This window comes from Nymphalis io, chromosome 27 (genome assembly GCF_905147045.1).
Source record: "Nymphalis io chromosome 27, ilAglIoxx1.1, whole genome shotgun sequence".
Classification (NCBI taxonomy): Eukaryota; Metazoa; Arthropoda; class Insecta; order Lepidoptera; family Nymphalidae; genus Nymphalis; species Nymphalis io.
The window spans coordinates 2,577,134-2,597,840 of NC_065914.1; the positions used below are offsets into that span (position 1 = coordinate 2,577,134).

At 36.8% G+C, this 20,707-nt stretch overlaps 2 protein-coding genes across 3 annotated transcripts; one reads left to right on the forward strand and one right to left on the reverse strand.

Annotated features, from left to right (window-relative positions):
• Positions 1 to 652: 652 nt before the first annotated feature.
• On the reverse strand, positions 653 to 15,323 carry LOC126778913 (uncharacterized). Of its 2 annotated transcripts, none has more exons than XM_050502668.1 (7): positions 14,987 to 15,323; positions 12,919 to 13,114; positions 6,598 to 6,733; positions 5,772 to 5,874; positions 5,160 to 5,276; positions 2,766 to 2,885; positions 653 to 2,393 (listed from the first exon to the last, which is right to left on the reverse strand). In XM_050502668.1, exons 2-7 carry the CDS (start codon positions 13,101 to 13,103, stop codon positions 2,266 to 2,268), a joined length of 789 nt encoding a protein of 262 aa, XP_050358625.1. In that variant the 5' UTR covers positions 13,104 to 13,114; positions 14,987 to 15,323; the 3' UTR covers positions 653 to 2,265. The 2 variants fall into 2 exon arrangements, with proteins under 2 accessions (XP_050358625.1, XP_050358624.1); XM_050502667.1 differs by having other exon boundaries at positions 14,949 to 15,323.
• Positions 15,324 to 15,653: 330 nt separating this feature from the next.
• On the forward strand, positions 15,654 to 20,530 carry LOC126778927 (NADH dehydrogenase [ubiquinone] 1 alpha subcomplex assembly factor 3). Its single transcript, XM_050502681.1, has 6 exons — positions 15,654 to 15,818; positions 16,151 to 16,250; positions 16,983 to 17,041; positions 17,734 to 17,827; positions 18,765 to 18,901; positions 19,094 to 20,530. The coding sequence occupies exons 1-6, from the start codon at positions 15,757 to 15,759 to the stop codon at positions 19,200 to 19,202; spliced, it is 561 nt and encodes a 186-aa protein (XP_050358638.1). The 5' UTR covers positions 15,654 to 15,756; the 3' UTR covers positions 19,203 to 20,530.
• The last annotated feature ends 177 nt before the right edge of the window (positions 20,531 to 20,707 follow it).

Below are 20,707 nucleotides of genomic sequence, written 5' to 3' on the forward strand. Positions count from 1 at the left end.
GTGTGCATTATAAGCGCCGTCATACACCTAAGCGTTGACGGGACGTAACGTAAGAGGGTCGTCGACCCCGCCGGCGGGGTCGGTGTGTGTTGTTTGTGTTCCCTAACAAGTGCATGTTGGTCGTGTATGGTGAGTCTATCGACGGGATCGAGTAGGACGTGCTTAGGTCGCCTACGGGTCATTTTAGGTAGCTCTAAGGGGCTATACATGCACGCCTTAGAGATGAGCGGGTTAGCGTGTTGCGACGCTTTATCGAAATATCAATCATTGGAGCGGGTCAGTAGTCAATCGTGGTGGAATAAGCTCCGACCCCTAAAATATGCCGAGCATTGACAGACTGTTCCTTTAACCCCATTAAACCCGTAGACATCGTAAAAACAAAGGTTTTTTTTTAGTAAGAAATATCAATTCACGTATAATATAATATAATCCATCCGTATAGTGGCAGAGTTGCAACCCACCTTCAAAAGCATTCCCAAGGAGAATCGACATGAGACAGACTTTTGTACATTAATAATTTGCTAAATACGTTCCGTGTACTCCAAATAAATGGCCGTTTCCCATATAGATATATTCTTCTGACGATTTGTTTTCCATTTTTAAACTTAAACACGACAGGATAAATAGGAGTCGAAACAAAAATGAAACAAAATTACATTAAAAATATTTTATTAACAATTATCAGTTAAGTAACAGCACAGCGGTGCTATTCTGTAAGAACTCACTTAACTCACCAGTGAAATGTTGCCAACCGACTTATGGTGGTATACTATTTTGACGCGTTTATTCTTGAAATGTTATCATTATTACGGCCAATGTCGCATATCACTATTTGACCTTTAAGACCTTTTTCTACCACGAGTTAAGAGTTTGTTCGTACAGAATAGCCCTAAAGGATGGAAAAATACTTAAGCAATGTTATATAAATATTGAAAACTTGAGCATAATGAGACGGAGTGAATGCATTACGTTACTATTGGTGGAACTTCGAATAAGCTATCATAGAGAGGACCAGAGGATTACGACGTACAAGATTCACTCTCAAGGCCATTCTCGATAGACTAAGCTAAGCACTGCGCAGGACATATTATAGTGCACAAGTATGTGCGCAAACACAGGTGTACTCTATTGCTTCACTTAATGGGACGGCAAATCCGAAACGATTTAAGAGTTAATTGGCAGGAATTATGGCGTCACGTGCTTTCTGAGGCATCGAAGTATAATTACTTCTAAACTTTGGTTTGCTGCTAAGCATTTCTGAACAAAAGCCCAATAAAATGTATCGCTTCTGTATGGAATAAGGAGATTAACTTTTGATTGAAAAACTTAGCTCCTCAAGCTTAAGCACCAATCCATATACCACACCCTTATACCACAAGTAGTTCATTGCTATAGATAATATTGCTATAAACTGGTTAGAAGTCAAAAATGGATATTGCAGCAAAAATTGGTAAAGTTGGATGAAAAATTTATCACATTTTTTATAATATAAAATATTTCATATAACAACAATACAGCCCGGATTTCTGAACTATAATATTCAAATGGCTGAAGATAAACGATTTACTCTGCTACATTCCCCACAAATATTTCTCGATTAATTTATCTTTATTATTAATATAACACAACACTGGAATAGTGTTGTGTTATAAATAAAGATAAATTATCCACAATTATTTTACTTCCAGTTCTGATAATGTCGTCGACGTTCAAAACGCCATTTTTTCACGAATCCGTTATTAATACCACATGATTTAGATCACGACCAATATCTTTGCTCTTCCATTGGATTCGACTATAGTGTTATTATATAATAGCTGTTTATATTGTAATGAATTATTAAGATCTACTTAAGGCCCCAAAAATTGCCTCAATTTTTAATTTATAACAATAGTAATAAATTTCAAAGCTATTGGTTTTGTAGCCGACTATGTTAAATTATAAAAACCAAGCAGATTCTGTCCTGTTTGTTTATATAAATAAGGTTTATACACATAAATCTGCTTAAGATGTAGAGAATTATTTTTCCTAGGATTCCTATGTGCGAGTCGGGACCGCATCCGGTTTGAGTAATTAACTGACTCTGACTGATGACTCACCCTCTCGCCCGGGGACGCAGTCGAGACCATTAGGGCCAACAGAATACACATTGACGTCAATCGATTTGAAAAAAAATGACAATAGGTAAAAAATTCAGTCTACTTTCGATGCATAAAACAAATTTTCAACACTCGTGAGCAGGAAGGCCAGCTGGAAGTGAGCTCTCTAGGTGGGCAGCTGGTCGCGCGGACGCGGCGGGGCGAGCGCCGCCAGCAGCAGCGCCTGCGTCGGCGCGCCCACCACGGCCGGCAGGCGCGCCAGCCCCGCCGCCGCGCACGGGGGCGCCGCCCACTCTGCTGGCGCAGGGTTACCATGTATTCTACAAAAGTTTCTAAAACATCATAGAATTTTTCAATCGACGTTATCTATTTTCGTCCTTAATCCATAACTAACATGCCAATGGTAACGTCTGTGTAACGCTCGTACACTTCTACGATCCGTGAGAAAAACGCATCATTCCTTGAATAAAGAATCTGGACATTAATCTATTGAGCAACAAGTTTGTTTTTATTACAGGAAAACCCCACCTATCCCTCTAACCGGATAAGTCGGAGATTGTGATGGTGAATGATACGCCAATGGATCGGATAACACTAGATAACAGAAACCTCGATTATCAGTGAAAAAAAATTAGGATACGATACATATAAAAAGTTTTCTTTTACCAATATGAGTTGACTTCGGCGTAGCTACCAGCAACAAAACGTGGGCTTCGGTCAGCGTGAGAAGTCCACACTTCACGTACAGATAGCTGGACGCGGCCACTGTCGTCAGCCAGCTTATAACTGGGGATAAATAAATTACACTGTTGAAATTAAAAATTATGTGTTTCGTTACGCATCGTTGATAGTCCTTTTTTACTCGCTGGATAAACGCGTTTACGTCACGTAAATTGAGGGGGGAGTATATGTGGGGCTCACTGACACCGAACATGCGCCGGAATACCTACTAAAACCAGCGGAATCCACTCCGCCTCTTCGAGGGACGTTACGGTATCGCTTGCGCATACTACCGTAATCATTGTTGGTCCCTTTGCAAGTCCTACACACTCATCAGTTATTCTAACAACAAACATACATAAACACGTAACATTATGTATAAAATATTAGAAATGTACATAACAGATTCCAATCGAAAAAAGGGGCATAGATAAACAAACCATAGACTTACATATACGTTTCGCTAATAGCTCTGCTGTTATGCACTACAAACAGTTCTTGATTAATATATTTGTAATACAAGACTATTACACTTAACTACTTATATACACTTTAATCTGTAACATAAATAATAATAATAATAATATCTTCCAGATCGATTTCGGCCACGGCTACCAATCTCAAGAGAGATTAGCCAACTACGCAGGAGATATTATAGTACACAAGTGTGTGCACAAACACAGGTGCTCTCTCTATTCCCCAACTCTCATAATCGATGGCAATCGGACACGACCGGAAAGAGTTCAGGCGCAGGACCAACGGCTTTACATGCTTTGCGAGGCACGGAAGTGTACACAATTTCAACTTCCAGCCTCCGGGCTGCTACTGAGAATTTTCTGACAGAAAAACCTAACAACTCTTTATTGGCCCGACCTCAATTCCCAGGGCCTCCGGGTATGCGGCCTTACATCAAGCCACTAGACCAACAAGGCAGTCAAAAAATGTGGTATAAATAATCTGTGGTATTCATTACGGATTCGTAAAAGTTAGATTGGAACTTTTTGATGTTAAATTAAAGTAGATAAATGTATTTGAGTGGAATTAAAACAACTTTGAATACACAGGTAAACGTTTTATATTGATGCTCTTTCTTTCTTCCTTCGTCGACAAGGACTTGTTTAAAGATGTCTCGACGAGCCGGCTGGCGTGGTTGGTGAATGCTTGCCTTTCACGCCGAAGGTTGTGGGTTCGATTCCCACCCAGGACAGATATTTGTGTGCATGAACATGTCTATTTGTCCTGAGTCTGGGTGTAATTATCTATAAAAGTATGTATTTACAAAAGAAATATAGTATATGTAGTAATCAGTTGTCTGGTTTCCATAGCACAAGCTCTGTATAAACTTAATTTGGGATCAGATGGCCGTGTGTGAAAAATGTCCCAAGATATTATTATTATTAAAGATGTCGTTCTTTGTGTGAATTGTGGTATCAATTTTTTTGTCATTTTCCAGCTTTTTTTTATAGAATTGGAAGGCGGACGAGCATATGGGCCACCAACCTTGGGAACTAAGATTTTATGTCCCTTGTGCCTGTAATTACACTGGCTCACTCACCCTTCAAACCGGAACACAACAATAACAAGTACTGCTGTTTTGCGGTAGAATATCTGATGAGTGGGTGGTACCTACCCAGACAAGCTTGCACAAAGCCCTACCACCAGTAAAAGCTTTGATCAGTTCTGCTTTTTCTGGGGCTGCGGTATAGTTCCTGTATTATAGTTGTCAGCTTTATTTTCATCGAGTGAATATGGCTGATAATTATAATACAGGCATGACATTGGTCTATTCGGCACTCATTCTGTCTGAAGCATTGTCCGTGGTAAATGTTGGCATAAACTTATGCACAAATTATAATTTATTATATTTTCATAATAATACTTATACTTAAAACAATTTAAGATTTGTATATAGTCAATAAAAACGCCTAGAGGATAAACATTCATTTTATTAATTAATTAGCATAACCCGCGGCTTCGCCGGCGTGAAATTTGGTTTTTCTCCGAAATCATTCAAACTACTTCTACCTTTTTAACACCTATTGGAATTATATATATATATATATATATATATATATATATATATATATATATATATGTATTATTTATGTATTATATAACTTAATAAACACGAAAATAGACTAAGCATGTTCAAAGCTCTACGGATATACTTGAAATATAGACACTGAATATATAAAAAAATATTTTAATTAGGTAGCAGCGATCGTTTAAACGAAAAAAAATATGGTCGTTTTGGTAGCTCGCTAATAGCCAAATATAAAAATCACAGACCGATACTTCAATTTTATTTATTTGTTTAAATAAATTAAAGGATCGACTTACCTAAAAACAGTGTTGCCATTACATCAATAACGTACAAACTGCCTTCTGCTTCTCTCAGCAGCGAGCAACACTCGCTGTACAGTATTGCTAGAGCTGATATCTTGTTTATTGTCACATCTGAAATATTTTTTATTTAAAACCCGTACATATATATAAATACTTATTTTTAAAACATACAGTCGCCAATAGGACTTGCCAGAATAGAAAACCATCCTAAAGAAACTTGCGTGTGTCGAATGAAAATTACCCACATCCCACATTGGAGAAGAGTTGTGCAATAAACTCCAAAACCTCCTCCTGAAATGGATGCCTTCGCCCAGCAGGGACAAAGCAAGGACAAGGCTGTAACCGGTCTTTATTCATAATAAAAAATGGAATTGTTTACCAGCCTCTATAACTTGGGTTCCTTCAAACGAGGCGTGAAGAGAAACCTTGCGGGCCGGCAAGGCGGGGGCGGCTACTGCAGAACATCCTTTGGTATCGGCCGTCGTCGCGTTTGGACTCAGTAGAGTCCAAGTACCACTTACCATCAGGTGGAGTGGAATCATTCTTCTTACCGGCAATTATATAAAAAAACATACACCCAAGTAAAAAATGGGGCAAACTACATACCGATTTCCATTTTCGGAGACAAACTCCCGATCGCGAATGGCACAAGAGCTGCTGACACCGTAATAGCTACTCCTCGCAAGGATGGCAGCGGTACACGTCCACACTGGAAGTACCACTTCCTTATTAACTACAGTTCGGAAAGCCTCGACATTGCCCATGACCTTGGACACGAGACATCCAAAATCAAATCAAAACAATTCATTCAACATTGAACCATTACACTTACTTATTGATAGTCAAACTAGAAAATACCACCGGTTCGGAAAAGACCCTTAGCCTATTGCAATCGAACGAGTATTGATCAATAAATCTAGGAAAACGAGGAATTTAATTCTGTCTATGTTAAAAGAAAGATAAATATCTTTATAGCACTTTTTTTTATAGAATAGGAAGGCGGACGAGCATATGGGCACCTGATGGTAAGTGGTCACCAACGCCCTTAGAAATTGGCATTGTAAGAAATGTCAACCATCGCTTACATATCCAATGCGCCACCAACTTTGAGAACTAAGATTTTATGTCCCTTGTGCCTGTAATTACACTGGCTCACTCATCCTTCAAACCGGAACACAACAATATCAAGTACTGCTGTTTTGCGGTAGAATATCTGATGAGATGGTGGTACCTACCCAGACGAGTTTGCACAAAGCTCTATCACCAGTTGCACACTCAAGCATAGGATATATATATAAAAGAGAAAAAAAAATTTTGGGTCGACAATCCATGTTCACACTTTTTTTCATTGGGGCCTGAGAAGTTTTGTCACGTCACTAGATGATGATGTTATGAAAGATCTTGAAAGCTGCAATGATAAAATTAGACTTACCAACAAAAGATGAGCAAGTGGCGAGAACAGGAATGACATCGCATAGCTAGTGGCAGCTAACGATGCCGTGACACCATCCCTGCTGAGCGAGAGCGGCAGCCACGCGCATGGGCGCGCCAGAGACGCTAATATCGCACTGAAATACCATTCAATTATATTTATTCTAGGAACCCCTCCCGTCTGTATAAAACTTTCATATCGTAATACTATAAATATAACGTAACAGCTATGAATATCCCACTGCTGGGCTAAAGGCCTCCTCTCCCTTTTTAAGGAAAAGGTTTCTAATTTCACAGAAATTCTGCCACATGTGTATTCCACCAACCCGCACTGGAGCACCGTGGTGGAATAAGCTCCAAACCTTCTCCTCAAAAGGCCTTATCCCAGCAGTGGGACATTAACAGGCTTTTACTGTACTGTACTTACATATATACAATTATTTTGATCGATAATAATGTAACTCGGCATTAAATTATCAATACATACAGGGTTACAGGGTAATATGTCACGATCCTTTTAAAGGGTTATAGTTCAGGACAATAGCTATCAAATGACCCCCAAAATGCTTATGCAAAAGTGTATCGTTTTCGAGTTATTAATTTTTTAATATTTTTTTTATTTAAAGGATGTTTAAGATTCTAAAATTCAATAAAAAAAAATCAACGTATTTTCCCTATTTTTTTTGTATTTCTTGCTAGGGATGTACCCTAGCAAGAAATACAAAAAAAATTAATAATAACCAGTTAATAATAACCAGTTATAAAACAAAAACAATCTTCAAGCATTTTTAAATTACAGATCCAAAACTGTACAACTTTTCGATTTTTAATTTTGATTCTTTAAGTTACTCGCAATTTTTTGTAAAAATCACTATGGCTCTTATCGTGCGGATCATTTTAAAAACATCTGCGTTTCCTTAGCTATCCATCGGTACATAAAAAGTACAGTAACAATCATAAACTCAGGAGAAAATTAGATAACAAAGAGACCAGGTAGGAAATTCTAAGAAATGCTATTGTCTTTGGAAACCGCTTAATCGCTTTTTGTGAGGGTTTCCCTGTTCTTTTTGAGACCAATATCGAATATTGTGGTAGTTAGTAATACCATCTTTGAAAATACGTTGATATTTTTTTTTATTGAATTTTAGAATCTTAAACATCCTTTAAATAAAAAAAATATTAAAAAATTAATAACTCGAAAACGATACACTTTTGCATAAGCATTTTGGGGGTCATTTGATAGCTATTGTCCTGAACTATAACCCTTTAAAAGGATCGTGACATATTACCCTGTAACCCTGTATAATAAAAGAAAAATTCTTAAAGGCACCGGAAGCAAAAATCTTGAAAATATGCCCAATAACTTGCTTAACATAGTAATTGCCTATGGGATACGCCATAGACAATTAATTAGTTATGTATGAATAGGCTCTGTGCCGGATGTCATTGTAATAATAATTATCTAAATAGAGTTTTAAGATATAATCTACAATTATACGATAATAAAACAAAATTGAAAGTATTATAGTTAATTTTTTATAATTAATGTCGCTATGTCTTTTGCCTTGTTTATTTAATACGTGCTCATAACAGATATCCGAACAGTGGCGTAGCTATCGTAGGACCAGGTAGTGCCGTGCGCCAGGACCCCGGGCTAGTTTTTAACCCATTCACAGGTACTTTTTAACCCATTCAACGCCAAAATTGCGGGCACGGGAACCCACGTAGTGGGCTCATTTTAAAAGTAAGTTTTTCTTCGTAAGAATGCCATAATAAAATTCGACAATAAAATTGTATGACCATTTAAACAAAACTTTCTTAGTATACGCATATAATTTGGTTTTTATGTTTAGACATATTTATATTTATACTAATTTTCAAAAAAATTTATCTTCTTCCTAGATACCGAAGACCCACTTTGCGGGTTGTTTTGCAGGTGTAGAAAACGAAAGAAAATAAAATAAAAAGAAAAACTTTATTAAGGTAGAAAATCTACTCGTTGTTTTGTTTGCTTTGGTGCTACATATTTTGTTATTTCTTGAATATTTAATTCGTTTGGCTTTTGGAATGTTTAATAGTTATTAAAAAAAAACGCGCGCTAATTTAAAACCGCCATTTTGTTAATGGATAAACAGGTATTTACTATACCTGTTTATGTATTATAATAATAATAATATAATATAATAATATTAACACCAAAATAGAACGATCGCGGTTAATGAAGTCGACTCTTAGACCAACTCTGCCTCAGGTCGAAGCTGGTTGCGAAAGCTTCCAGCTGGAACTACAGAACCGATTTGCCATGTTGGAAACCAGGCAGGGCATTGACGACGCCACCAATGGTCTGGTGCGTGTCATCCGCGAGGTAGGCCAGAATTACTTTCGACAAAAGAGCAATGGACGTAAGTCGAAGCTCTCAGGCGAAACTCTGAACGAGATGACGAGGAGACGAGAACAGCAGAACATGACGCCATCTGAGTGTCAGGCACTTAACAGGAAGGTTAAAAAACTAATAAGGCGTCACACAAGACGAGCGAATACCCGGAATATTGAAGATGCTATAGCACTCAATAGGGGCTCAAAGGTTTTTGCAGTCACATACCTCCTGTTGTCACCTGACAAAACTCAGAACCATACAAGGCACAACCGTCACCTCAAAACCAGAGATTCTAGCTGAAGTCGAAAAGTACTATGGCGATTTATACTCATCACGAGTACCTCCACCTGAGTCCCACAGTGCGGATGACCCACGAGCCAGACTAACACGCCATCTATCAGACGATCTTCCCGACATCGATTTGGGCGAGATTAAGATTGCTCTCGGGCAACTTGGAAACAAAAAGGCTCCAGGAGATGACGGAATTACCTCAGAGCTTCTCAAAGCAGGACGCACACCAGTTCTGAGAGAGCTGGCTAACATCTTTAATTCCGTCCTCCACAATGGTATAACACCGAAGACATGGAGCAGAAGTGTGGTGGTGCTGTTTTTCAAGAAGGGCGATAAAGCTCTTCTGAAAAACTACCGCCCCATTTCACTTTTAAGCCATGTTTACAAATTGTTTTCGAGGGTAATCACGAATCGTCTTGCCCGAAAATTCGATGACTTCCAACCCGTGGAGCAGGCTGGGTTTCGAAAAGGCTTCAGTACCGTAGACCACATACACACACTAAGGCAAATAATACAGAAGACCGAGGAATATAATCAGCCTCTATGCCTAGCGTTTGTGGACTACGAAAAAGCCTTCGATACCATCGAGACCTGGGCTGTTCTGGAATCCATGCAGAGATGCCTAATTGACTGTCGGTATGTCCAGGTGGTAAAGTGTTTGTACGAAGCCGCAACCATGACCGTCCAAGTACAAGATCAGAGCACAAGACCAATCCAATTGCATCGCGGGGTAAGACAGGGAGATGTAATATCACCGAAACTCTTTACCAATGCATTGGAGGACGTCTTCAAGACGCTCGATTGGAACGGACGCGGCATTAATATAAATGGCCAACACATTACACATCTGCGATTTGCCGACGACATTGTCATCATGGCGGAGACTCTGCAGGATTTGGAAGAGATGCTAAACAGCCTGAGCGATTCTTCAAGATAAGTAGGTCTCGGGATGAACATTGAAAAGACCAAAATTATGGCAAACCGTCATGTATCCCCGAGACCAGTGGTCGTAAATGGCTCTCCACTTGAAGTTGTGCAGGAATATATCTACCTGGGCCAAACTATACAACTTGGCCGGCACAACTTTGAGAAGGAGGCTAAAAGAAGAATACGTTTGGGCTGGGCGGCATTCGGGAGGTTACGTCATATTTTTGAATCGTCGATCCAACAGTCGCTTAAGACCAGGGTCTTCAATCAGTGCGTCCTACCTGTAATGACTTACGGTGCCGAAACGTGGACACTTACCGTAGGACTGGTCCACCAATTTAGGGTCGCTCAGCGAGCAATGGAACGCGCGATGCTTGGGGTTTCTCTGGCAGATAGAATCCGAAATGAGGACATTCGCCAGAGAACTAAAGTCACCGACATCGCGCTTAGAATTAGCTCGCTGAAGTGGAAGTGGGCTGGTCATGTCTCCAGGCGCATTGATGGCCGATGGAGCCGACACGTGTTGGAGTGGAGACCACGCTTAGGCAAACGTAGTGTAGGACGCCCTGTGACAAGATGGGCCGACGATTTAAAAAAGGTGGCAGGTTCGGGATGGATGCGGACTGCCCAAGATCGGGATGGTTGGCGTTCTATGGGGGAGGCTTTCGTCCAGCAGTGGACGGCAAAAGGCTGAAAAAAAAAAAAAAAAAAAAAAAAAATATATATATATATATATATATGTATATAATAATAATAATATAATATAATAATAATAATTAATGTATTATTGGCGCGACTTGTGATTTGTTCAATGTGTTAAAATATGTTGTTTGGATTTTTAAGATTAATTGAGTTAGCTATTTACATCAATTTATATGATTTAATGTTATATTTATAAAAGACCAATTCAAGATTTTTATAAAATCAACTTCTTGATGCTAAATATTTATATATTGGAATTGGCGCGGCCAGCTCTCTAGCTGGGGGCTAATTCTACTAATCAATAACAATTACGATACGTTCCCGATTCAAGTCAACTTTGACTATTCTATATTTGTTCCCATCAGAATTAAACCGTTATGATGGTATACCGTTGGATTAAAACTAAATTTTAGATTTAACTATCATACTCATAATAAAAGTTTTCCAGACCGATTTCGGCCACGGCGGCCAATGTCAAGAGAGATTAGCCAACTGCGCAGAACATATATATATTAAAGTACTTAACTGTCTATGTTTTCATGCTAATATCTTTGATAAGATTGAAGAAGGGGGGGGGGGTAGTTAAATAAACAAGACAATCTGACAATTTCGGCCACGGCGGCCAATCTCAAGAGAGATTAGCCAACTGCGCAGGAGATAGTATTGTGTACAAGTGTGTACGCAAACAGGTGCACTCTCTATTCCCTAACTCTCATAATCCGATGGGACGGCAATCCGACACGACCGGAAAGAGTTCAGACGCAGGACTAACGGCTTTACGTGTAAAAATATCGTGCACTCAATTGCTCTTCGAAATTAATTAACTGCTTTAGGATAAAAATATATTACTTATTTTCAATTAACATTTAACTTTTAATCAAACAATGAATATGTCCATTACATTAATGAAATACATTGAAATGAGAAAATGAATAGTCTACAAGCGCTGTCTTTCCTTTTTTCTGTCATAGATCCCATCCCCACACACTTATTATTATTTATTTCTAATCCTTAAGATAATGAAATAATAATAAAAATTTAGCTTACATATATGTAATACATAGTTTTTATACTAGCGTAGGGTTAGCAGAAGAATTGTTAAACCTTCAGATATACAGCACAGAAGCATAAAACTCAAATAGAAAAGGAACACCATTACGAATTCAACAAGAAAAATTGAAGACAGCAGAATTGACTATCACGAATAAGAATGGACTTTGTGTAATTGCTTCGAAATAATAATAAATTATTTATTACATGACAAGGTGAGTTTTATTAGGACGTGCAAAACAAAAATACAATCGTAAAATACTATAGAATACATTTTAAGGCAATTTTCAATGAATCGATTATTATTAGCAAACAACATGAAAACTACAAAAAGGTAGAAGATCAGTGTTACAGGATCAGTAGAGTACTGTAACAGCCTGTAAATGTCCCACTGCTGGGCTAAGGCCTCCTCTCCCTTTTTTGAGGAGAAGGCTTGGAGCTTATTCCACCACGCTGCTCCAGTGCGGGTTGGTGGTTACAGGTTGGTTACAGGATCGGAGCGAGTGAAATAACTTTTTGTTAACTTACTCATTTTTCATTGAATGCACGTTTTCACTATCACTAAACACGGGAACACCTCCAAAGATATTTTTTATAGGAAAACGACCCGAAAAATATCTAATTTATTAGTAGAGTACTTACCGTATACCAACAACCCACGACGTGGGTTCAAGGTTATCATCATATGTAATGCCGAGGACCCCGTTAGCGGGTTCACTAACACAATGTATGATGGCGTAGCGTATGAGGATATGAAAAGTTTGGAGAATGCGAATGCGTTGATTATTTGACACATTCTTAACAGTAACAACCCATATGGTGCCCAGCTCCACCAGCTCACAAGCAAGAACGGCATAAGACAGACAGCTAGCTATACGTCACTCTCTCTATATTTATTTTCACTCTCAAATATCACCTTTTTAAATTTTGCAATGTCATTTAAGTATAATTATTGTATCCCAATGAATATCTTACCCTTCAATAACTCGTCTATCCAGCGCAACTGACAGTGCGTTAACAGTGACAGCGGACAGAACGAATGCAACGACATGTGCATGGAGCGCTGTCAAAGCGTACATGCGGATGCGACATGCATGCACGCGTGTGCGACCCGCATTATAATATATGTACGTCCGAGGAATGTGGCTTATGTATTCCATGTGAAATATACCTGCAGGAAATAACTGTATTATTAGATATAATAAAAAAAATATTAAAATTACTTATATTTTTATATTAATTATTTTTAAAATATTTATTTAAAATGTATCACTAAGGATAAATTTCGAAAAAAAAAAGGTTTCCAATTTCATTATGTTTTCACACTATAAATATATTGTATATAATGTAAGCATATAAATGAAACAGCTGGAGAAATTTCTTCTGTTAAGAATATTCGTAGCTGCCCTTGCCTATAATTCCCCCTCTGCTGGCAAATTATCTGACCGGACCGATTTCGGCCATTTCGACCATTCTCGAGGGAGACTAGCTAACTTCACAGAAAATATTATAGTGCACAAATTGCACAAGTATGTGTACTCTCTCCAATCAGTCACATAATCGGACAACAAATCAGATGCGAACGGAAACAGTTCAAGCGCAGGACCAACGGTTTTACATGCTTTCTGAGAAACGGGAGTGCACACACTTCCAGACTCCGGGCTGCTACTAGAATTTTTCGATAGAATCCCAATTTTTTTTATCGACCCTACCCGGGGATCGAACCTCGGGAGCTACATACATCTAGCCACTAGACCAACGAGGCAGTTAATAACAGTATATAGATATGGCATAATATAAATCTACATGAGATTCCTAAGTATATTTTCATTCACCGACAAATCAATCAAATGAAGCTCAAGGAAAAAGTTAGTTAAGGATAACTATCCTTGCCAGAATTTCAAACCATGATCTTTCTCTGGATCTTTTTCTGGATACTTTCTATTAACTGAACGGTCTTGGCTCTCAAGAAATGTTAATATTGAATAAAAATCTATTATATGTGCATAATTCTTAGCATTACAGTAAATAATTAGGCAAAGAAAGCATTTTTCTGATTCTGTTTGAACTTTAACAATCTATACTCGGCTATGAATTTAAATAAATTTTATTCCATTTGTAATGGGCCAGTATTTTCTAGTAAAACAAAAAAAAAAAATGTTTCAATAATGAGTAAATTTGTTATCAATATTGAATTATTTTAAAGCATATGTAAGTGTAAAGCAAAAAATTGTGTGAAATAAAAATATTTATCATATATTTAATATGATTCCATTACATAATAGCTTTTTAGAATTATATATAATGATCCGAGTCATAATGTCAGGATGAATTGTGAAAAAGCACGAAATTTTTAATTATAAGTTTATATGAAATTGCTTTTAAAATTATAAAAAAATTAAAGCATGCTGAATTTACTTATTTAAATTATATACTTATTTATTGTATTAGAAATTATCTAATAAAATCAAGTCTGTATTCTTAGCCTTGTTAACTATTCTCAACGGAGACTAGCCGACTTTTGTAAGATACATTATAGTGCAGAAACACAAGTGCAATCTCTATTCCCTAACTCTGATAATCTGATGGTCTACATTCAACATGACCGGAAAGTTTCAGGATCCAGAGCAATGGCATATTTACTGAGTCATTCGAGTTTAACCACTGCTAACTTCCAAATTCCAGGATTCTATAAACAATATATTAATAGAAAAAACTCTACTGGACTTATAATAATAAAAGTAAATTCAGTCATACATAATATTTGAATTTTAAATTATTTATTACTAATATTTATTATATATTACAAGAAATACTTCTTGCTTAGTGGCTTTTGTTTATTCTCGATTGCTTTGGATAAATATAATAATGAATGCATCAAGTACTATTATTTTTAACACATTCAATGTGAATCCAGTTGTTTTTTTTATACATATAAATCTCTGATATAAAAATGATGTTTAAATACGAGCTTTAAAAAAGTGAGAAAAGTATAATGTAGTTACATGGGCGAATGGGTGCAATGCGTTCTAGAAATATCTACGTGAGCATGCTTGTAGTTGCCTCCGGGAGCCCCGTAATTCGGCGCCAAAACAGCAAGAGCCATTGTCGTCAAGACTCCAAGCACCATCCAGCGTTTCTTTATTTCCTTCCAAAAGTCCAGGTCATAGTCACTTTTATACACTTCATTACGGTCCTTTTGAGGGCAAATAACCTGGGTTGATGTTACAGCACATTCCATCTTCCAATTATATCAAAATTATCACGAATGATACATGTAAGCAAATATCTTCTAAACTTTTTCTCTCTTTAAAGACACTAAAAAACTTTTGCAGTTTATATTAGATTGATTTAATTAGATTTAGAGGGAAGACAAAAATATTGCGAGTAAATAAATAATGAAAACTAAATTAAGCAAAAATCAATGAACTGGGTTTTATAAATTTTGAAATACCGCGCATCTGCAATGCTGCAAAGGTGACAACTTAATAAGTGTCAAGTTATACTGATTGACGTCATCACTATTTCAATTTACGCCATACAATAAAATGGTTTTTGCAAACAAATATTATTTTAATTATTATTACAATCTAACACGTTTTTTTCATTTGTTTTGCAAAATAAATTATGAAAGTATATATACCTAAGTAATTTTTAATCGGTTGTATTTCAGTTCATTACTGAAACTTTAAGCTGTCAAAATTCAAAGTGTCAATATGACTTTTTGTGCTATGCCAAAGGCATTTTAATTTTAAAAATAAATGTGCGCAATACTTTATTACCGAAATTAGTTAAACTTCTTAATCATTAAAAATGCTGTTAAGAAGTTTTCGACAAGTAGGAGAAACATTTAAAAGAAATCCACTATTTTTAAGGTTAGAATAGTTTATTTTCATATCGTTTTTCTCATACTACATTTTGTTAATTCAAATATTTTTTATATATTCTGCATGCGTTTTTCATTATAAAAAAATTAATAATACTACGCGCATTATTTAATGGTATTGAAAAAAAAACATTAATAAGTAAGGTATACCTATTATTCTGTACAAGATTATATAGATAATAAAAAGTCAGAATTTCGTTGATTCTTACGTGGAAAATATATCATTTAATTATAATACATATTTAGTATACAAAATCTATAGTCTGAATAATAATAGTTTTATATATAAATATATATTTATTATATATATTGTTTTTATAGTGTAAGAAATAAAGCTGCATATGAGGGTGATGGAAAAACAACAGTAAAAATCTTAAACCAGGACCAAGACCTAGGCCTCATGATAGATGCATATGGAAGCGTAAGTAAAAAAAAAGTGAAATCCCTCTTGTTTTAGCCAAAACTTAAGGCTTAAAAGTAAGTAAAGAGTATCAAATATCTTGGGAAAAGCCCCATATTGGCCAAAAAAAGTTATTAACCGATGTTTTCTAGAAATTCTTCATAATTACCGAGTAAGTTGGCGGACGTTCACACTCCCTACCTAGAAAAGCGAAACGCCTAAACACGTTCCGATTATGTCTGACTATGAGAATGTGGGGTACTCCACTGAGGATAGGGATACACACTTGTGCACTTTGATGTAATCTGTACATTTGACTAGACTCCTTTGAACAGTATATAAAGACATTTGATACATTACATCATGTTTGTTATGTAATATAATATTGTAGCCGAGATGGCCTAGTGGTTAGAACACATGAATCTTAACTGATGATCGTGGGTTCAAATCCAGGCAAGCACCACTGAATTTTCATGTGCTTAATTTGTGTTTACAATTTATCTCGTGCTTGATGGTGAAGGAAAACATTGTGAGGAAACCTGCATGTGTCTAATTTGACTGAAATTCTGCCATATGTGTATTCTACCAACCTGCATTGGAGCAGTACGGTGGAATAAGCTGCAAAACCTTCTCCTCAAAAGCGAGAGGAGGCCTTAGCCTAGCAGTGGGACATTTATAGGCTGTTACTTATAATTTTGTATAGTAGATAGTATTATATATTAAATGAATGAATAAATAATATATTTGTTTCAGTATGGTTTTCGAATTAACAATGGAATCACAGTGTTAGGACCAATTGCTATATTTCCTAGGTAAGTTTTATTTTATAGTTATAATAATAGTGAAACCAACGGAGGTTGTGTCTATCAATGTACATTTATTTACTTCTGGATACATAAATATGTATGATCTGTGTGTTCAAATATATGCTGATTGTCAAGGTGTACAATCCAGGGGGTGATGTCTATTTTATACTATCAAAATACAATTATTATATGTCGTCGCTTTAGAGAGAGGGATCTGATGGTCGGGGCCTAACTTAATGGGCAAAGGTTGTCCATTGCCGTTCAGCTTAGAAATGCGGCCTGTGTTATGGGTAGCTTTGCATTGGAAAGGAATCTTGAGGGACTTAGGCAATTTTTAAGAAATATGAATATTTAATTGCTATTAGAGTACTTATTATATAGCTATTGGTAATAATATAATGAAAATCCTCAAATAGTATAAATATTAGCTCGTTAATATTTCTGTAAATATTTTATTGAAAATAAATTTATTAATGGATAAAGCTAAGCTTAAGCTTTTGGTGTATTGCCAATACACATAAAAATATGGCTGTAAATATTTTTAATTAAATTAAATAAAAAAAAGATTAAAATTTTATATGTTCATAAAATATTTTTATGAATCATATATCAATTGAAAGCTAATTTTGTTCTCTTCACAATATGGTATAAATCTGCCTATGTAAAAGTGCCTTATCTCTGTAAACCATCTTGTTCAGGACAATATTGTCGTGGCAAATACGTACATCGAGTGAAATCAACGAGGCTTCACTTCGGTTTTTTAAGCTTTTGGAACCTAAGATTGATTTATTGGTAAGAATATCTATCTCTGATATTTTTTGTAAAATTTTATTTGTAGGAAGGCTGACGATCAAATGGCCTACCAGGTGAAAACTGGTCAACCTGTCTATATGATATGTATATAAACGCCCTTAGGCATTGGCATTGTAAGAAATGTCAACCATCGCTTATAGCCAATGCGCCACCAACCTTGGGAACTAAGATTTTATGTCCCTTGTGCCTGTAATTACACTGGCTCACTCACCCTTCAAACCGGAAAACAACAATATCAAGTATTGCTGTTTTGCGGTAGAATATCTGATGAGTGGGCGGTACCTACCCAGACGAGCTTGCACAAAGCCCTACCACTAGTCAGTCAGTCAGTTAGATTCTTGTGTTATATGAAAAAAATATCTTTTGGAATTTGTTCATGTATAATATTATTTTGTTTAACTCGGTTAATACTTCATCAACATACAATCAAATTGACTGCCTTGATGTAAGACCCAGTAAGGTTAAGGACCCGGAGGTCTTAGGTTCAAATCCCAGGTGGGGCAAATAAAGTTATTGGATTTTTCTATCGAAAATTCTCAGCAGCAGCCCGTAGTCTGGAAGTTGGAAGTGTGTACACTCCGGTGCCTCGGAAAGCACGAAAATCCGTTGGTCCTGCACCTAAACTCTTTCCGATCGTGTCCTATCGGATTATAAGAGTTGGGAATAGAGTGCACCTGTGTTTGCGCACACACTTGTGCACTATATTTCCTGCGTAGTTGGCTAATCACTTGAGATAGGCCGCCGTAGCGGAAATCTGTCCGGACGACATTACTTCATCAGATCATAATGGGCCAGTGCAATGTCCCTTAGAACACTGTTGAAATTTCATATGCCATTCTGTTTTTAAATATGTATTTTTATTTTAAAATATATTTATTAAGTTATTATTTATTACTAATATTGTTTTCTTTTACAGATAATAGGCTTAGAAACGAATGATAGAAAAGTTATAAATTCCGTATTCAAGGCGTCAAGGGAAGCAAAACTGAATGTTGAGATATTGCAAACCGAGCATGCTTGTTCCACTTTCAACTTCTTAAACGCAGAGGGGAGGTAAGTTACCTAATTTATTTCCTAGCGGTGTGGGTTTGTTTTGTTGTCCAAGCTTAGTAGACTTTTCAACACCCTGTATATATACAAGCAATACAGTTCTGTATAAAATAATTTAATCTAAAATTTCCTGTCCTATCTCCCATTATCAGTTAGCCCAATTTTTTTTCTAATTTTTTTTTTTTATTATTTCAGATCGATAGCCGGAGCTCTACTGCCTCCCCTCCACATTGATATGAATGAAAATGATATGTTGCAAACCAAACTGCACTATCAAAATGTTTTCGAGAAAGGTCTCAATTAAAACATCCGTATAAATGTCAACAAGATATAATATATATGTATGACGGCGTGGTATTGATCACGTGGCGCAATTCGTTTCGGAGCCGTTATCAGACATGTTATAGACGCAAAGTAAAAGTTCAATCTCGTACAACTGTTTATTTGTTCGCTTACAATCGATAATTACAAAATAACATTTAACCACGTCGATTAAAGTGGTTGGACACGATACAAGACGACGACCGTTCGCCCCGGAGTCCCTTCCCAAGTCCCTCGCACGAGAACGTTCAACAAACTTCAAGTGTCCGATGTCAGCGGTGCTATACCGTGGAGGTGTACGCTCGCACTGCTATCCGCCTTTGCAAATAGCGAGCGAGCGAGCTTGCGGACGAACTCCTCCACGGTGGGCGTCCTGGTGTCTCGGTGGATGACGTCATTCCTGACGTACCTCGGAGCTCCTACAATCATTCGCAGGCATCGGTTTTGTTGGATCTGAATCCTCCGCTTCTGGTACGCTGAGCAGAGTGCGTACCAGGCGGGGGCCGCATACGTCAGGCGCGAGCGGACGTAGGCACCGTAGACCCTCAGTCTGGTCTTCATAGGAAGCCGCGATGTGAAAAGGGTGTACAACTTAGACCGGGCAGCCGCGGCATGACTCACCACCTTGTTAACGGTGGGTATCAAGCGCAGCCTGCGGTCCAAGTGACACCCCAAGTAACAGACTGAGGTCTGCCACTCCACGTCCTGGCCTCGGAAGGTGAGCCGACGCATCGGCTTTCGACCTTACTCAAGCGTACTACTTGACGTTTCCGAGAACCGCTTATAGATGGCGTTGTACTCAAATTATGGCGTCTTATCTTTGATTCTGCGACATGTGGTTACCGCACGATTCATTCATCTCATGTTCTACCGAATAAGCAATACTTAGTATTGTAGTCTACTGGTAGTATCCAGTATACTACCAGTAGACTACAATACCACCACAAAGGATATAATACTGTGTGATATTTTAACAGTGCCATGTTAAATAAAAAAAAATTCATTGTCTGTGGTCAGTTTATATTGAATTCATTTTGATAGTGACATCTCTATTAGTGACATTACATAGTAATGTCATCAATTATTTAATATTCTCAACAATATAATTTTTCAATCGGAAGGAATTTTCCTGTTGCAGAAATGCTGCTTAGGGATTATTAGGGTTAAATTTATTAATTTATTTCGTTCAGAATAGTTTTAGCATAGATAATTATAAATATAAATTATTTCACAAATGATATTAAAAATATTGTACAATATACGTTATGTAAATATTACGTTATACAGTGAAATATAGTTTATTAAAGTATTTGTTTTATTTATATTTATTTTACATAAAAAATAACCTATTTTTATTGAGAACACATTTTTTAGTAACAAATACACACCCATATATATAAAGGGTTATATAATATAATGAATAGGCTGTTATGTCCGTATATTATAATCTACAAAGCTTGCATTCATTTTTGGTTTTAGGGGATAACC

What these genes read in the sequence shown, in the direction of transcription:
- LOC126778913 (XM_050502668.1), bottom strand. Translation starts at nt 13,103, where the DNA reads ATGGAATACATAAGCCACATTCCTCGGACGTACATATATTATAATGCG. An exon ending in CACTTGCTCATCTTTTGTTG is followed by an intron (nt 5,875 to 6,597) that starts GTAAGTCTAATT and finishes TGGTACTTCCAG; the next exon opens with TGTGGACGTGTACCGCTGCC. An exon ending in GTCTCCGAAAATGGAAATCG is followed by an intron (nt 5,277 to 5,771) that starts GTATGTAGTTTG and finishes AAAATATTTCAG; the next exon opens with ATGTGACAATAAACAAGATA.
- LOC126778927 (XM_050502681.1), top strand. Translation starts at nt 15,757, where the DNA reads ATGCTGTTAAGAAGTTTTCGACAAGTAGGAGAAACATTTAAAAGAAAT. An exon ending in AGAAATCCACTATTTTTAAG is followed by an intron (nt 15,819 to 16,150) that starts GTTAGAATAGTT and finishes TTGTTTTTATAG; the next exon opens with TGTAAGAAATAAAGCTGCAT. An exon ending in CCAATTGCTATATTTCCTAG is followed by an intron (nt 17,042 to 17,733) that starts GTAAGTTTTATT and finishes CATCTTGTTCAG; the next exon opens with GACAATATTGTCGTGGCAAA.